This window comes from Clupea harengus, chromosome 22 (assembly GCF_900700415.2).
Source record: "Clupea harengus chromosome 22, Ch_v2.0.2, whole genome shotgun sequence".
In the NCBI taxonomy this organism is placed as follows: Eukaryota; Metazoa; Chordata; class Actinopteri; order Clupeiformes; family Clupeidae; genus Clupea; species Clupea harengus.
Window position 1 is genome coordinate 15,271,636 of NC_045173.1, and position 18,276 is coordinate 15,289,911.

The 18,276-nt window shown below is 41.2% G+C and overlaps 2 protein-coding genes across 2 annotated transcripts; one reads left to right on the forward strand and one right to left on the reverse strand.

Moving 5' to 3' along the window:
• Positions 1–1,468: 1,468 nt before the first annotated feature.
• zgc:153115 (uncharacterized protein LOC768186 homolog) lies at positions 1,469–7,367 on the forward strand. The gene is made up of 2 exons (XM_012815278.3): positions 1,469–2,319; positions 3,488–7,367. Exons 1-2 carry the CDS (start codon positions 1,821–1,823, stop codon positions 3,733–3,735), a joined length of 747 nt encoding a protein of 248 aa, XP_012670732.1. The 5' UTR covers positions 1,469–1,820; the 3' UTR covers positions 3,736–7,367.
• On the reverse strand, positions 7,228–16,443 carry LOC105889441 (procollagen galactosyltransferase 2-like). Its single transcript, XM_042703036.1, has 10 exons — positions 15,818–16,443; positions 14,730–15,528; positions 14,311–14,515; positions 12,096–12,215; positions 10,514–10,587; positions 9,893–9,999; positions 9,607–9,739; positions 9,382–9,509; positions 8,854–9,060; positions 7,228–8,688 (listed from the first exon to the last, which is right to left on the reverse strand). Exons 2-10 carry the CDS (start codon positions 14,931–14,933, stop codon positions 8,442–8,444), a joined length of 1,425 nt encoding a protein of 474 aa, XP_042558970.1. The 5' UTR covers positions 14,934–15,528; positions 15,818–16,443; the 3' UTR covers positions 7,228–8,441.
• Between the last annotated feature and the right edge of the window lie 1,833 nt (positions 16,444–18,276).

The window sequence follows — 18,276 nt, forward strand, 5'->3', positions numbered from 1 at the left end:
ATCTTGATTATCGGCCAGTTTGTTAAATAAACCGATATCCTAAGTCTATTTATAGATTAACGTTATGTATTAGCTTACCCAAATGAACGGTTTTCGAGACAGATATTTGTCGACGACTCGTTTAACACTGCAACGTGTTTCTAAATATTAATATTAATGTTAAAGGTGACGTTACATGAGTACGTTTGCGCTTATGTTAGTTATCTGCCACTCCCACTTCATTCCAATTACCGTGTTGGTTTTCGAAATATTAATATGCATGCATACTGTCGTATTAAAAGTTTTGGCACCCTCTGAGTCTGCATGATAATTTACTCTGTCTTCACCAAAAAAAGATCACAGTGGTATATTATTCATTTTCTATTTAACACTGAGTACTGGGGTGTTTTCCAGACAAAGATATTTAGTGTAGCAGTATTTGAAATTAAATCAAATGTGAAAAATAGGCTGTGCAAATATTTAGGCACCCTAATCATTTTCATGATTTGAATACCTGTAACTACTCAATACTGAATAATTGCAACACATAATTAGTCTGATTAGCTTGTTAAGCCTTCAATTCCATAGAAAGGTCCATTCAATCATTAGAAAAACTATCTAAGGTAGCCAATTGCAAGATGTGCTTCTCCTTGATTCTCCTCTGAAGAGTGGCAACATGGGGGCCTCAAAACAACTGTCAAATGATCTGAAAACAAAGATTGTCAGTGTTGTGTTGTAACTTGAGTTGATAAATAAAGCAGTTCATATCCAGCCTGCTCATTGCAAATGTGTTTTTTCTTGTTCATATTGTGTGCGGTTAACAAATATTTTCCTTTTTATGTTGCACTGAAATTAAGTGATTTAGTGTGTTCTTGGTCACATCAATTTGAAAGCTGGACCAAAGTGTTTAATTTCACTCAATTACAATTAGGCTAAATAAAAAGTTAAGTTGTAAGTACAGTCTGGACAGTCTTTTTCTCTCAACGCCTCAATAGGTAGATCTTGCCTGTCACCAAGGCAGAGTTTGTGATCTTTGGCCAAAAAAGTTTGGTGACCACTGTTCTAAACAAACGCTGCATCAAGGGACATATTAGCTCAGCGTTATCTATCGAGAAGAGGTAGGGATAGGCAGCAAAAACACCAAAAGCCAATTTGCAGACTAAAGATGTTGCTCTCTTTGTTATATATAAATACGACCAAATATGAATTGGCATTTTGCTTTGAATTGGCAGGTATCTAAAACTCAGGTATCTAAAACTCGGTTTAAAATAGTCCCATGTCCCCATCCATTGCCTAATCTGGGTTAGCAGATTACCATGGCCCAGTGTCAATCTTGCTGTGGGCTGCGTGTGCAAGACACAGTTTCACGTTGTTTTTGACATTAAAATGCTATTCTACATAGTATGATGTACCAAATTAATTTACGTCTCATAAACCAAGAACAGTTTCTGTCTGTCACTTCTGAATTCATCTGAGTTACCGAGCCTCCTCCCACATCCTTCAATCTGCACTCCACGCCTGCAGTGCGACGTCACTTACTGCGTGTTTCCCTCTCCCGGGGTGCGTAGGTTTCACCGGCTTACTCGCAGACACAATGAAACAAGGGGCAATGTAGGACACCACGTTGGGGATTGGAGCAAAGCGTCTCGGTTGCATTTTTCAGCTTTTAACTGAACATCTTTCGGTCTTGATATTTGAAAACAAGTCAGTATTTGTTGCTGGCGACGTTGGATAGCTAAGGCTAAGGTTACTGGGCAACCATTGGGGAAATCGTTGAAAGGATCAGCGCTATCGAGGAAACGAGGCGAACCTCTCCTGGCCTTTTGTTTGATAAATTTACAATGTCAGTGTTTGCTTATTCGGATTATTTTGCTGCCGAATGTCTGGTGTCGATTTCCAGTGGCCCTGTCCTCCATCGACCCACCCCGGTGGCTGCAGCTACCCAGGCCCCTCCTCAGGGCCTTCCTCCCGGGGAGCCAGACGGGTCAAACGAGGACATGGAGGTACGAGAGACCCTGAAACTGGAGGGGGCAAATATGATGTCGGTGGCAGAAATTCTAACGGATCTCCACGGTAAATTCCGGCCAATGTCGGCCTATTCGGATAGCAGCAATTCGTCGTGCGGAGAGAGCGGCTACACCACGTTGTCCGACTCAACCACTCCTACCCCAACCATGACCCCCTCTGGCACCCCAGTCCCAGGACAGTACAATACCTCACAACAGATCTTAGGGGGTGCACCGCGCTCGCCCACCAAGCGTCACCCATGTACTTTCGACGGTTGTGATCGGGTGTATGGCAAATCTTCTCATCTGAAAGCGCACATCAGAACCCACACAGGTACAGTAAAAACCCATGGTATATATGAGCCTATGCACATAGTAGGCCTGTTCATTGTCTTCTCCAAGCTTTTAAAACTAATCAAACACGACCACATGTAAGCGTCCACTAAAGGCACCAGAAACACACTCTTTTGTGATATGTGGAAAGGGTTGACGTTTTCATAAAGTAGGCTGGTGACAAGCCACGATGGCGTTCAGGGGACCCTATATGTGATATCACGGGGACGTTTTACTGCTGCGCACTAGCGGAGAAACAAAGTGGCTCATTACTTGAACAAACAGTATCCTTTAAAGTTATGTTGACCAGACAGCAACTTTGTTTAACTTTTGGTACTACCGGGTGATTGCCATGTGCTGCATTTAGCCGTCACACTTGGAAAAAGTCCTTGGAAAATATAAATTTAGTCGATGGATGAGGGGTCGATTTTTTTGTCTTTAGTTATTAGAGTACCATAGGCAACAAAAGAGAGGAAAACTCCCAACTGGGGCCCTAGAACAAAGAAGTTTACGAACAAAGGAAGACGCGAGGGAGGACCAAAATTCACAGTGACGGGTCTTTCATTTGCATATGAAGAGATTTGGAGTACGAGCAGTACACGTGGTTGTGGTTAGATTACACAGGTTGTTATTTGATCCGAGTTTTTAATCACACAAACCTATCCTCCTGGGACATCCATGAAACCTTCTGTACAACTTTTCAAGTACATTTTATGGTAAACAATACAGCCTCGAGCAGTTTTGCTAGTGCTTAGATTTGAGTTATTTACTTAATTCAGTGTAGTGCTGGGTTAGTGGTGAGGACTTGTGTCTACATGCGGTCCTCTATAGGATTCCTGTACCAGTATGGCCTCCTATGTCACAGTGATGGGGTGCTTAATATATTTGCAGAGTCAGATATGTCAAAAGGAGTTTGGGCCATTTAGTCTTTTAAGCAGTGTGAATGTTTTTTTATATATATATCGAGGTTGGACTTTCAGAGATGAGTGAAATGACACATTTGAGTGTGACAGTGACAAATGACAGTTTTGTTGAAAGGAAATACTTAACTTGGAACGAATGCTACATGTGTAGGTGTAGTTCACTGATATAGAGAGGATGAATGGGTGTTGCATCTGCAAGCGATGTACTTAGGATGAGTTTAAGTACTTTCTCTTGTTGTCTCACAGGTGAGAGACCATTTCCGTGCACCTGGCCCGACTGCGAGAAGAAGTTTGCTCGGTCAGACGAACTGGCACGCCACACCCGCACCCACACAGGTGAAAAGCGCTTCCTGTGCCCGCTCTGCGACAAGCGCTTCATGCGCAGTGACCACCTCAACAAGCACGCCCGCCGCCACCCCGGCTTCCAACCCTCCATGATCGTCCGCAAGGCTTCGGCACAAGGAGCCTCTGCTGGGCCCACGGAGCTTCAGTGAAACCCTCAGGTCTGGCCCGGATGGGTCCCACAGGGGCAGGGGGGGAGGCAGCCACACACCCTCAATCAAACCAGCTCATTCAGGCTGCCATTCTCTGCTAGGCTTTCCTGGGCCTTGTCCTCGTCCACGATGCAACCAACCACTTATGCTATACAACACAGAGCCTCATAACTTTTGATGTTTCTTTGAATCCGAACACTCACAGCTGCAGGGATCGTTTGTGCTCCTTCAGTCCCCACACATGCCATGGGCTAATACAAAAAGTTTTGTTTAGAGAGAACAAGTGTGCGTGTGTGTGTGTGTGCGTGCGTGCTCTCTTGGTTTATGCCCTTCCACAACCAACATGTGTACAGTCTAGTTGTAGGATTGGGGAAGCCTCACGGTGCTCTGTATATTACCAATTATCCATTCCCATATATTTGGTCTTTGTGATATTGTGTTATACATGTCTGATAAGTGAGAACTTACACACTTAGAAGCACATCCAGTAGTTGTCTAATCTTAATGACAGCAGACCATGAAGCATTTGGCAGTGACACAAAATGCTTTTTTTTTTTTTTTTTAATCACGTTCTATGCAGGGCATTTGTGGTAGACATATTAATTCCTGGCTGTGCTTGACGCTCTCGTAAAACCCGTGATGGTGTTTTACCGGGTGTGTGACTGCTGTCAAAGCTGAAGGGTCACCACAGTGTAGTATTCAATGATGTATCCCCCTTTTTCCACATCCCACATTCCATAGTCATTAGTTATGCGTCTTGCACTCTTAGTGTTGTCCCCTGTTGTTCTTTCTGCCAGCTTACTGACCAAGTTGAAGCTTGGTGTACTCCTGCACTGGAACACCTGAATAAGAAAGGTGCTCACTTCCGCATGCTAGCTACACAGTTAGCTTAGCAATATTGGCAGGGCTGCCTGAGTCCTCTTTGGTTTACAAGGTGGTCGCAGCCCCAAATGGTGAGCGCAGCTTTGCTATGTTTATGAGCAGTGGATGCACACATCCACTCAAGCTGTAAACACATTTGGCCATTACATATAGTGTCCACTAAAGGGGGGCCTCTTGAGGCCTAAAATAAGCTTAGCTTAAAGGTGAGATGGGGAAACGCTGTATATCTATGTATTCTCTTTTTCCACTGCAAAACTTTTTGACTTAAATGATTGCTATTTACATTAATTCTATTTTCAATAATAATATTTCTTGAGTTCCAGTCAACACTTTGGACCTTTAGCACCAAAAAAATGGTTCGGAGTGGTGGGTTAATTTTCCTAGTGTAGAGGAACTTTTTGTTTCTAAGAACCATGAAGTGTTGACACGTTGGCACATGGTGTAGCACTGTGTCAAATGGTGATGCAATTATATATAAATATATACATCACCACATATATATACACACTTAAAGCTGCAACAGTAGAGATGTTATCAGAAATACTACACGGAGTAAAATCTGTTGATGAGCTATAGTCCTTATATTAGGGGTGACAGAGTATACACTTAGTTAGGATAGCGCTGCTTGTGTATATGTGCGTGTGTGTCTGTGTGTGTACGTCCCCATTTCTTTCATTTGCTAGAGATAAAGGGGAGAACAATCTACTTTCTGCACAGGCCAGTCTGTAAACTTACATTATCTCAGAGAATGAAACACATCAGGAAAACTCAGAAAGCCTTAAACTATTTCATAACTTAATTTGCACCATTGTTTACAGGTTAACATTTTTCTACAGATGTATAAGCCACACGGCACAACACAACTAAAGATATACACATATGCAAGATTGCACTTTTCTTATTAGTGTTTGTTTATAAATGCTATTTGCCTGCTAGTGTGATAGGTTACACTGTTTAAACGTGCTTCTACAAATGAACACTGTGGAAATGGACTGAGATCTATCACAATAAACCAATGCTTATCCTGTAAATGCACCTATGTCCAAGTGCTTAGACAAGCGCAAGAAAGGACAAAGGAATCTGGACTTGATTGTTGAATTTAGAGTTTATTGTTCGGTTGGTTTTTAAGTGTAGTGTCAGGTCATAATATTATTAAAAAAAAAAATCTCCAGATATTTTCAGGAATCTGTCTTTAAGACATTCTTTGAACACACATTTACAAAGGGTTACATGAGTTTGGCCACCAAAGCAGGATCTCATTGCTGACTGATGAAGCCTGAAGAGGGCAGTACACACACTGTCTGCCAAAAGTCTTCCCGCTTGTGCTCTGGTCTTACCTGATACTGCAACAGTAGGTTGTATTTGATCACTGTTTCTCCAGTTACAACTGTATCTGCTTAACTTGAAAGCACGTTGCTTCGTGTCGATGCGTAATGATGTACAGCAGTCTGCAGACTGCTTCAGATAACTGCTGGCAGTTATTTAGAATTAAATGGCGAATGCCCTTTGTGGAAACAAGCAACAAACCAAACCAGACCTATTTAATTTGTAATGTGTGCATTTTTATTCCCAAAATGATTTTTACAAAGGTTGTCATGGATACATGTGCATCAAAGAACCACCCTTTGTCATTCATCTAATTTGTTGAATTTCTTTTTCCCCACTGTTGTCACATTCCCCCTGAGGTTTTGTATTTGTAACACCTCTCAGTTTATGTATGGGGAGAGACTGTTAGCATTGTATCCATTCAGGACCTTCATGATGTTTACAACATATTATCAATGACCAAGATCATGCTCAGTTTTAAACCAATGTCTACAACATATTTCACTGAATAAGGTATGTCCAACAATGAAATAGACTCTTTTCAGAGTAAGAAGAGCCTTACAAACAGCTCTACACATGGTCATATCCTTCCTGTTTTGTGTTTTTGTTTTGTACAGTGCTTTAATAACATTGAGTATAGGCTTAGTTTAGGCCCTGCTAGGGGTGTATGGTATGGCTTATAATGCTGAATACCTCAAAAGGTAGACCTTAATTTACAGACGATGAAAGATTTTAAGTAGGTTGAATTTTCACCAGCATGGAAAGGTAGTACCATGTAAATGGTATAGGAATGGTATGTGCCCTGATAGCAGCGGTAGACTGGATAGTTCAGAAAAGGCTGTCCCCTGCTAGTGATCAATCTCTGACTTAGTAGTTCAGTTTTGAGTCAGAGAGGCAATAATCAACTATGCCTAAGCAGATCTCTCTGAAAGTTTGGACACAATTCAGAGGTTGTGACCTGGGATGACTAATGTTGTTGGGCTTTGATGTTGTCCAGCCTACCCAGAATGCTTTACTTCTCTTCACTTGGCACTATGGAACTCGTGCTCACCCCTGAGTCTTGAGTATCCTTTGGAAACAGTGATGGTCTTTTTGGTCAAGGTCGATAACTACACTAAACAATTATTTTGTATCCTCTAACAGAGGATTGTGGACCTAAATACTGAATCTGCTCAGGTGTTAAAAAATGAAAGCAAAATTATTTTAAAAAGTTTGTCATGCAGCACCTAAGTAAAAGCATTTTTTGTTTCTTTGTATTCTTTTGGATTAATTTATTACCTCCTATTATTTGTGTGATTTTAAGTATTTTTTTTAATAGCTTATGTTGTGGTATCAAACAGTACTAATAATCGATTTTTTTGCCTCAAACAAAACTGCCAGTGCTTTTTAAATAATAAATAAAAATATTAAGATTCAATTCAAAATGTCAACTGTATTGTGTGTTATTTTGTCATAGGTTATTTCTTGTTTCTAGCAATCACATCCTCCAGGATTAGCTATGGATGGTGAATGTATTCAGCTTGTTATTCTCAGTTCCCCAAACCAAACCTTGTCAGCAGGTATGGCCTTTGAATGGCCTTCTAAGCTTTAGTCAGGCTTCCAGCACAGTCTTTTGTCATTTTAGACTGACTACATGGATGTTGCTATGTGTTTTCAAGCATCTTGTTACTTAATTTGACATCAGTCCATCGATGGATCCAGACCCCAAGCCCATGGTTCTTCATAAATAGGCAGGTGTCAAGTAACAGGGTGTAGCACCAGAGAGATGCATATTACAATTAAACTATGAGACAGTGCTTTGATGAGGAGTGTAATTTATAACATGAACATGAGGATTTTATTCAGCACAAAGAACATTATTTTAATCTCCAAATTACAAGACCTCTGTTTATCGTTCTCACAGGACGTCATCGTTTTAATTTGTCAAGTGTAATTTGTCACATTACATTTTCCTCAGTAGTCAGTGAGTAGTGCAGTTTGTGTGAAACTGTCGGCAAACTTAAAAAAATGCAGGGATTTGAGCAATTTATCAGACTAGCTCCCATCAGTCTTTCTCAATCCTGCCCCCTATGGATCCACAGCACCTCTCGTTTTAGACCTGGGGGGCATTCCAATGATGTGGTTTAGTGACAAACCTGAGGAAGTTAACTCCGAGTAAGTGGGAAACCTTCTAAAAGAAGAGCCCTATGGCTTTGTTCTGGGTTAATTTACCCAGGTCACTAAACCATGTAATTGGAAAACCCCCTGTACCTCATCATATGAGCACACCTGCTTCAGCTAATCTAAGGCAGCAGTTAAGTGGGGCCTTCAACCATGTGAGTAGGCTACGACTTGCAATTGCATGTAAAAACAGTGCTGTGGATCCCAACAGTAGTAGCAGGATTAAGAGATTATAGATGTAGTTCAGACTGCTTTCCACCTTCGCTTGAAATGTGTTTTGGTCTTCATCTGGGCTTTTTTTTTTCATTTTTGAAAATGGGTCAGAGTTGTTTTTTGGGTCACAGTTCATCCTGCTGACTGCTGCTGCTGGGTGGGCTTGAGACAGGAGGGTGTGTGCCGGCGTAGTTCTTTTGGGAACTCTCCCGGTCCCAGTCAGTGCTCATGTTCTCATTGTCCCAGATGGTGGAGGTCTCTGTGTCACTGGTGTAGCCTGGCTCGCCCGTGTAATGCGTGGGGAAAAGCAACAGAGGCTCCACGGAGAAGGCCTTAAGATCTCTGCGCTCAAAGTGGGCCATGTACTCCTCTCTAGACACAAATTATATAATATAATATAAACGCACACACCTACGAATGAATGAATATACACAAACACATTCATTTGGATTGTACGGGGACAGAAGACTTCTGCTGACCAAGACCACAGTCCTTGGTTAATTCAAAATAAAAAAGTAGTGCCTCATGTCAACTCACCTAGGATGCTTATCAAACATGATGGGCAGAAACTCATCCACTGGCAGCATCTTGCCAAATGGCTCTGCCTGGAGAAGCTTCCGGGCTCCTTGCAGAGAGAGGGCGTATCCCAGGGTCCAGTAGGAATAGTCTGGGTGCACCAGGTTCTTTACCCCCTCCACCCAGCGCTCAGGCTCCTTCAACTGCAACCGTTTCCGACCCACGTAACTGAGAGAGAATGGGGGTGGGGTAAAAGGGGAAAGAGGCATGACCCAGTGCCCATTTGCATAAGCACCATCTGTTGCTCTACTGGAGTCCCAATCTGAAACTTGCCCAGTAAAAGATTTAGTACTAATTTGCATTTATCACCATAGATTTTCTAAATTCAAAAGAACAAAACAACAGAATATCTAAGACTAAATGGTAAAATACTGACGCATTAATACATAACTAAAAAAAAGACACCAGCAGTGATGGCGAGGTAGTTTAGAAATGTCCATAATATGATAAATGTGTCTCCTAATTGAAGTGTAAGCAGCTGGATCTCACATGAGGTCCCAGTCAAGACCAGTAGCCTTTACGTCCTGCATGATGGTGATCAGGCGGCTCTTGAAGCGAGTCACGAATCTCACATCATCTTCCAGCAGAAGCACTTGCTGCTGTCCTTTCTCCACCATCTAGGGGGCAACGTGGTGACTAACACAGTGCATTGACAGTGGCCAAATGCTCATCCTGTGCTACGCTATGAATGTGTAAGTGTATGGTGCGACATACCTGTTTCCAGACGTTGTAATGACTGAGGAAACATCCAATCTCTCCCCTTGTCAGGACACGTTCAGAATATGGGTCTTTGTAATTGGGGAGCATGTCAATGCCCAGTTCCAGCAACTGAGAAGTGTTCAGAGCTCTGTGAGAGAGGAGAAACAGAGGAAGAAAGAGAGAGAGGCAGACCTCTTGTTTGAAAAAACATGTTGAACGGATATTCAGCAATGCCATCATAAACACGTTCATTGACCTTTAAATAAACAAGACCGGTTCTATGCGAGTTCTTTTGTCGTACTTGCCATCCACTGCATCAGTCTGTGTAGCCTCAAGGCCCAGAACATCCAGCGTGCTCAACATTCTCTGCCTCCGGTCCAGTCTGCGTCTCAGATTGATGAGGTAGATCTAACAATGGATGGGTTAGAGTTATAGCAAGAGTTACATGACTTTCAGAAATGATGCGTCACTCATAGCTAACTCTAGATATAGTAGGCAATCACTATACTCAAACACCGTACCTTGCACCAGAAAGGCATTCACAGAGTCCTAGGCATCCATCAAAATGTAACCTGTAATCTGGCCTTGGGGCTTCTAGTTCAGTTTGTTTACCCTCTTATTTTAAATTGATTTGGCTGGATTTAATCTCCCAGAGCTAGATATGCTTTACAATCTGCATCTGGAGACAACCATGTAGGAAATCAGAAAATGATCAGAGTGTTATTCAGTCCAATCCAATCTAGTGACTTGTGAAGGCAGATTTCGAAGTAGCAATGCAGATTCAAACAGGGAAACAGCCAGAGGTAGTTGTGCCTCGTGTCAAGTTGCGAGATGGGAAGGAATACAAATGAAGAATCAATTTGTATACAAATCCAAGATTGTAAGCGAAAGTAGATTGGTAAAAGTGAAAATGCATATTTACCTCATCAAACATCATTTTGTCTTTCTGCTTAAGTGGGGTATGCAAGAAATGTGATGGTTCCAAAGTATGCTTAACTGAAAAAGAAATAACAATTATCAGGGTGTTTGCTGACAAATTCATATAAATGACTCATACTGACGATGGCATTCTCTCAGTTAAAGGCAGCAGTAAGGAGTTTTTGTCAAAAACTAGTGAGCTCACTACATAATAGGCATGCAAAAACCTTGCAAACATCAACAACAGCAGAACTGGCACTGATAAAAGCTTGCTAGCATGCTAAGCTGGTGTCTTTTGGCAATATAGTTGGTGATACTACATAGTGCTTAGCCTGGGTGGCTGGTGGGAACCACAGGTGTGTTTATCGGTCCCTCACATGACCACATTCTATCAAAATGAATTAATTTGAAGATGATACCAAAACTAATATGCTATAAAAACATATCTTAAAAATGGCAAATTGTTGCGTAGTGTTACTTTAACAAGAATCATAATGGCTGAACTTATGACTGGCTTATTTTGGGTCATTTCTAATTGAGAGATGGAAAGAAGTGCAGAGGCAGAGATCATTTTAGTTATACACAGGAACAATCCTTGTGCTATTGGTTGGGGACTTCCCACAGCGACGAACCTCTCACTGTCACATACTCAACAATCTAGCCTAAATATTATAACACAACAGGGTGCACTACAGCCATCATACCAATACTTAACAACAACAGCAACAACAACAAAGATGCTTTTGTGATCATTTCACAGTGGGCACCTTCCTTTGTCAGTGATTTGTTGAATTAGGCCCATGACAACCATGACCAAAATGCCAGTCCAACCGTGTCCTTCAGCTATACTTAGGTGCATTTGCTGTCGGCTCTTAGTATGCCATCTTCAGCCGGACTTATGGCCCATAGATTAAGATTGCTCTAAATATGCCATCTTCAGCCATACTTGTGGCCCCTAGATTAAGGTGGCTCTAAAAATGCCAGCTTCAGCCATACTTGTGGCCCCTAGATTAAGGTGGCTCTAAATATGGCCTCTTCTGCTATAACCCTGCCCAGTTGATGCAGGCTCTTAATATGCCTAAATCCAGAAGATCTTGCAAAATAAGATAAGAGTCAAGCCAGACTGTTCCTGGCAGGTAAATTATGCAAGTTGTAAGTTATGTGAGTGGGGAGAAAAGACTCATTGAAGGGGGAAGGTAGTTGGCGGCATGAGGCAAAACGGTTCAATTCTGTCACTGCCGGAGGAATGAGATGGAGAAACGTCACAAAAAGGTGAAACTTCTCTCTCCTCTGTGAGAGGACTGAGAGTACATAGAGAGACTGTAAAGGAGAGGGGAGGGAGAGAGAGAGAGAAAGAGAGAGAGGTGGAAAGGCAGTGTACTGTATGCAAACATTACGTTATTTCAGTTGATTTACTCAATCAAAGGAGACACTTCAACACTTCAAGGGCTTTTGCTTTACCTCATGCAACAACAATAAACAAAATATTACAATATTACAATATATTTACTTGTACTTTGAAAAAACATACTGTATTATTCTCTGTTTACATTCAGTGTGTTTGAGAGTGATATTGTAAAACCTACTCAAAGCCTCAGAGACTATGTAAGAAAAGCTCTCCACTTCGTCCTCCAGGTTTTGATCAGGCTTCAGGGGCACAGGAAGGTACCCGTAGTGCTCTTTGTTACACACAAACATCTGCACACCTGGGTATGGTAGCACAGAGAAAAGAGCGGAATTACAGACAGGAGTGTAATTACAATCAGTCATCCTTTACAAATTCTCTTACACATTAATCATGCTCATTCATGGATGTATCATTTTCACAATAGGTGGAAATGTTTCAGATTTCCCAGTAGAGGGGAAACAGGAAACAGTGTGCACTTTCTTTAAAGGTAGAGTCTGTGATTTTGCCAAAGAGGTTGTTGATATTTGATCTCAACAGCCATGTTCCTGGAGCCATGTTGATTGGCTAGCCACTTTGTTTAGCTCCCATTTACAGAGCCGGTAGTTTTTTTTTAGAACAGTACAGACCAAGGTTATTATAGTTAACGAAAACTAACGAAAAAACGAAAACGAGGTGTGATTTTTTTTTTCGTTAACTGAAATAAAAATAAAAACGAGGCTTTATAAAAAAACGATAACTAACTGAAACTGTATTGTGTCTTTACAAAACTAACTAAAATAAAATAGAATTATAGAGAAAATGTCCTTAGTTTTCGTCTTTGTCAATGTATTTCATAGATGTCAATTTATTTCATACATAGTCTATCTTCCGCCGTACCCCTTTTAGTACACGCCTGGTTTCATGGCGGCAAAAGTCGGGAGAAAGCGACAGTCCTATTTGGGATTACTTGGAACAGTAAAGTGCGGTGAGGTTCGTGACTGGTGAGGCACTTCAGAGTCAGATTTACAAATATATAAACCCAATACAGTAGCTTAAATCACCATTCAATTGGCAGCTTGCACATTGACTACTGGTTGTTTTTCATATCAGCATTCTTTAAACACACATCACACACAAGCTAGCAGCTGCCAACTGTATGTAGCTACCTTACCTACCGTATGTAAGGTAGCTACATACAGTTGGCAGCTGCTAGCTTGTGATGAACTCGTGTTAATATGTGTGATTATGCACTCGTGAATATGAACTCTTACGAAGTTGCACAGGCCCCCTGGGTCTCCGCTGTACGTCCAAAACCATATCTATTCTTGAGGTTCAAAATATTTTCAAAGCAATTTGGCTTTGGGTGTGAGAAGTCGATTGAGTTATCTTCTGTCCCGTCGTTTGAAGCATACCTTTTAGCTACGGCATTCTCCCATTATTGATCAATTCACGTTTTGATTGAAAGTCCAGTTATAAGAATGTTTTAGCTTAGCTATAGAATCTTTCATTTTCGTAGTCAAGGTCAAATATAAGAAGAGTAACGGCAGAACAAGCATTAACCCGACCGGTGGGCTCTCGCATGCTCCCTTCATTGAAGCAGAGGTACTGTTTGCCTCCTCTACGTGCTTTTTCACTGCAGCTTTACGTCAGATCAGCAAGAGTAAATAGGTTCTACGCATGCGCTCAACCCAGTTTGTGAGGGATTGCGCAATCTGAGATGAGGCACAGCTCATCGCTGCCTCACCGTCTCGCTGTCTCCTGTCTGCTTCAACAGGACATGCGCAAATTCTGACTGACACACGTCTGACACAGATCTTTCATAGTTGTCTTTTTTGTGGATGGCTGTTCATCTGTCCTAAGTGAATAATTTTTTTTAAATGGTATGTTTGGTGAGTTTTTATTACATATTATGTATTATAGGTTGTATCTTCTATTAATTTTGAGCATTTTGTTTTGCAAGCAAAAAAATTAAGCTTCCCTGACTGGCCCTACCTTGGTCTGTTGCATTCCACGGTAAAGACTAAAACTAATACTGAAACTAATAAAAACTAAACTGAAACTAAGCATTTACAAAAAATAGAAACTAAACTAAACTAGCAAACCCGCTTTAAAAACTAATTAAAACTAGACTGAAATTGAAAAAAAAAATCAAAACGAAATAAAAATAAAAACTAGTGAAAAATGCAAAACTATAATAACCTTGGTACAGACAGAACAGAACAGACAGCTAGAGGACCATGAAGAGCAATTTGCTGAATTTTACATTGGACAGCGTATTGGATTAGAATTTTGGGCTGCTCTTTTAAGGATTAAGCTTCAGTACTCCACCGACTGCATGCCATGTCATGATTAATGTTACAGGATGCCACCTTTTCTACAAAGCTTAACAATTGGTGCGTTCCTCCTGTACCAACCTGCTTGCTTAGCTGAGAAAGACAAGACCATTATATCATCCAGAATCCAGGGGTAGAGGTGATGGACTGGGTAGAAGGCCAGATCTCTGCTCGCATTTCGACGCAGGTCCAGCAGGAAAGTGGAGTGCACCATGGGAACGGCATGACATCCCAAACGCTTCCAGTCTCTGATGGGTATGTACTCAGGGGTGCGTTTATAATAACCCTGTGGGAAAGAGCCAAAGCAACTGAGACAGGACAGACTCGTTTAGGGAAGCCACACTGGTGAAACATTATACACTATATAACTACATTATACACATTATAAACAAATCATTATAATGTCAAAGAATCAGTGCATCAAGTGTGAACTACAGTATACATTAACACTAAATGCATTTGGTATTAAAAGAATGAAGGTGAACAAAGGTGATGTGTACCTGGGGTGTCATGCCACACCAGAAATTGGCATAAAGAGTACGGGACTCCAGCATGGGTGCCACCAGAGTCTTATTCTCAGCCATAAGCAGTGTCAGCACTTTTGGATTTGTCAGCAGATTGTCACTGTCTGCAAACTGCAAGACAATGTGTGATTCCGATTCATGTGCAACAACACAAAAGGTCACATTTGTCAAAAGAGGCATGTGCACAGGCAGATGGTCCCTTCACAAAAGGAACTGTGAACTTCCATTTCTTTTTTCTATTTCTTATGTAAAATAGTATTTATTGTTACTCTATTGCTCGTAGCTTGACTGTTCTCTCCCTTGTACGTTGCTTTGGACAAAAGCGTCTGCTAAATGACTAAATGTAAATGTAAATGTAATATGGTATACCTTTAGATAAATATACACATGGGGCTTTGCATCAAAAGATAAATAAAAAAAAAAACAGTGTCAAGTATTAGAACATATGCAGTCACCGTAAAGAAACTGAAACTGAACTGGAATCAAAATCAAAGAGGAAAGTAGGCTGTATATCTTCAGACTGTTTGATGTCACTGATGTCCTATACATAGGAATCTCAACTGAGAATAAGGATGAGAATAAACTGTACTGTGTAAGCCCTGTAGATAAAGCATCGCTAAGCGGGAGCTGGTGAAGGTCTTACTACTGGCTTCTCACCAGTATGTAGTCTGCCCACACAGCCCTGGCTCTCCTCAGTGCTGCTTGCCTCAGCTGCAACACATGGGTGTACCTGGAGTCAGCCCAGTGCTTCGGCCCCTGCTCCCCAAACAAAGGGCTGCAAAGGAAGTCATACACAGTCACGGATTATTTATACACCTGTTTTTTTGGGGGGGGTTTTAAGGTGACATATTTTAAGGTCGGAAAGTAATTCTGTGTCAACAATGTGTGGTTGTTAATGGTTTGTTAAACCATTAACTGTAGGGCCATAACAAAGTCAGCTGGCTCATTGCATGGGACAGACATAGAAGTGGCAATATAGTGATTTAGCTTCTGAAACTGAACTGTATCCTTTTAGGGGTTACCGACAGGTAAGGTGGTGTGAAGTGAACACACCACAAGCTCACCGTGACTCCTCTGTGGTCCTCAACTCAACCGAGTGGTAAAGGCTGTCCACTGCACCCAGCCAGTCCCGTAGCATTTCCGTTGTATTGTCCACACTGTGATCAGTGGCCGACCTGCGAAAAGCACCATGTTTTAGTAACTTATATCTTCAATCCAATGCAGTACCCTTAGGCCAAATGGTGCTCTAACGTGTGGCTGTACAGTGCAGGATGCTGTGGGTCGAGGAACTGAGGTGTACGTGAACCAGTTACAGGTAAAGGTTAACTGTTCTCAGATCAGTGGATGTGGCTTGCTGCCGTTATGAAAGACTGTACCCAGTTGAGCAAATGGTGACTACCTCATTCTCACCACTCTTTTGCCTGCGTAGTCCACAGCATTCAGCATTCCTGCACTGTGCTGTGACTCCTATCATTGCTTTCCCACTCCACAGCACTGTTTGCTTTTCTTACTTCCCTGGGTGTTTTAGCCAGGCAGTGCAGATATGCTCTGATCTCTCACTCACAGTGTCTCTTTCTGAGGCACATCATTAATCCACCACACATTTTCCTATTTATCAGTGGACACAGTCTGCGACAAAGTCTGAATCCAAACTGAGGGAAACAAACTGTCGCATGTGAATTGTTTGGTCTGTTCTAGGTTGACAAGAAAATAAGCTCACTGAAAGGTTGATCTGAAAAATCCATATGATGTGACTATTATCATTGCAATGACCTTTAAAGTATTTAAAGCATAAGTTTAACTACACTGTAACAACGTAACACCATCTAAATGTTCGTGTAGGCCCAATTCTTTAATTTTTAAACCTGAGGACAATATAGGAACGTCTCAAATAGTATTTGGTGTTTTAAAAACATTGTAAATGTGTTTAAAGCAAATATTCAAGTATTAGATTAAATTCTCATACCAGATAGCGATGCGATCCTTGGGGTAGTCCAGTCTGTCTATGCATCCCAGGTAAAAAGGTAAGCTATGTTCTGCATTTCGAGCAAGTATGGCAATCAATACTTTGGGCTTCAACAAGGATGACTCGGGTCGAACTGGGTCCAAATCAAAACAGACTGATTTGCATATGTAGATGTCAGTCTAACCACAAAAACGGTCAATAATAGACCGATACCTACAGCTCAGACGGCATTGTGCACGAGCCAGTGTTGTCCTCTGCGTACTCCAACTGAGTGCAGTGAGATGCAGGGAACTAACTGAGCATCCTGCATGAAAAATAGGGTGGTCCGCTGGCAGGGCATAAAAAACGGAAGTCTATGAGTGACAGTGTAAAAGTGATAATTCAGTTAGGCTATTGTAAAATGGCAATGTTATCTGTAAAATCACAACGTAAAGTTGCAATGTAATACTGCATCTGAATTTAAATGTCTAACACCAATGCCCGTTTAGAATCAAAATGAACATACATGATCAATTATAGCCTACATCACGTTGCGAATGTGGCAGAAATGTAATGTAAAAATCGAAACCGCACATCCCCGCCTTTTCATTTTTAATCACATTCACGCTTTCGGTGACATAGCCTACTGCAATTGGAAAATCAATGTCAGTAAAAAAAAAAAGTTAATTTGATGCTCTCACAGAATACATATGTTGATTCAATATATTGGAGGTGCCTACCGTTATTTTACAAGAATTTTTTTTGCATGATATTAGATAATGCTATTAAGGGATAATGCTATTAGTTCACGTTCTGTGTGGATGTGTTTGTTTTACGGTATACCTACTGTGCCTTTTGTAAAATGGTGTGGATTGTGTTATCCTGGTTTATAATGTTGGAAAGTAATTTATTTTTATATTTAAAAAAATCCTGGAGCAGCCGTCGGTGCAGCTTCTTCAGAAGGCTGCTAATACAGTAGAGTCGCATCATTTAATACTTCCATCATCTGCCAGCAGCACAGGAACAGCATAGTACCAGATTTTTTATTTGAAATTCGTGTGCAAAAGAAAGTCAGAAGTTGTGACATAGTGTTTATTACTAAAGGCATAATGTTAGATGATATTTGGCCAGAACCGAAGTGATAAGAAAGTCCATGATTCCAAGTTTGAGGAATCCTGCCAAAGGCTATATTTACAGGTTTCAGATTCAGGTTACTTTTTTTTTCCAAAATGTGAATGCTAATCCATCACTCTACAGGTTTCTACAATACCTCCATGATTATAAGTTGCAGGATCACTGATAGCTACAAAATCAGATAACAAATAAAAGATTGTATCGGCATGTCATTCCTTTACACTCCCAACCTACAGAGGAGCCCATTTAGAGGTCCCTCACCAAGAGGGGAAGTGATTTCAGTCAGGCTACCTTGCTCTGCCTTTTACATGCAGTACATGATCAATGTTTTCAACCAGTGTCATGGAAGAAAATGTAGTCAAACCTGACACACTGACAGAAAGATGTGCCTTCAATCCTTCTGTATTAAATCGACTGACATTGAAAGTTAAGACATATTCTACA

What these genes read in the sequence shown, in the direction of transcription:
- zgc:153115 (XM_012815278.3), top strand. Translation starts at nt 1,821, where the DNA reads ATGTCAGTGTTTGCTTATTCGGATTATTTTGCTGCCGAATGTCTGGTG. An exon ending in GCACATCAGAACCCACACAG is followed by an intron (nt 2,320 to 3,487) that starts GTACAGTAAAAA and finishes GTTGTCTCACAG; the next exon opens with GTGAGAGACCATTTCCGTGC.
- LOC105889441 (XM_042703036.1), bottom strand. Translation starts at nt 14,933, where the DNA reads ATGCCTCTTTTGACAAATGTGACCTTTTGTGTTGTTGCACATGAATCG. An exon ending in TTTCTCAGCTAAGCAAGCAG is followed by an intron (nt 12,216 to 14,310) that starts GTTGGTACAGGA and finishes TACCATACCCAG; the next exon opens with GTGTGCAGATGTTTGTGTGT. An exon ending in ACTGATGCAGTGGATGGCAA is followed by an intron (nt 9,740 to 9,892) that starts GTACGACAAAAG and finishes CCTCTCTCACAG; the next exon opens with AGCTCTGAACACTTCTCAGT.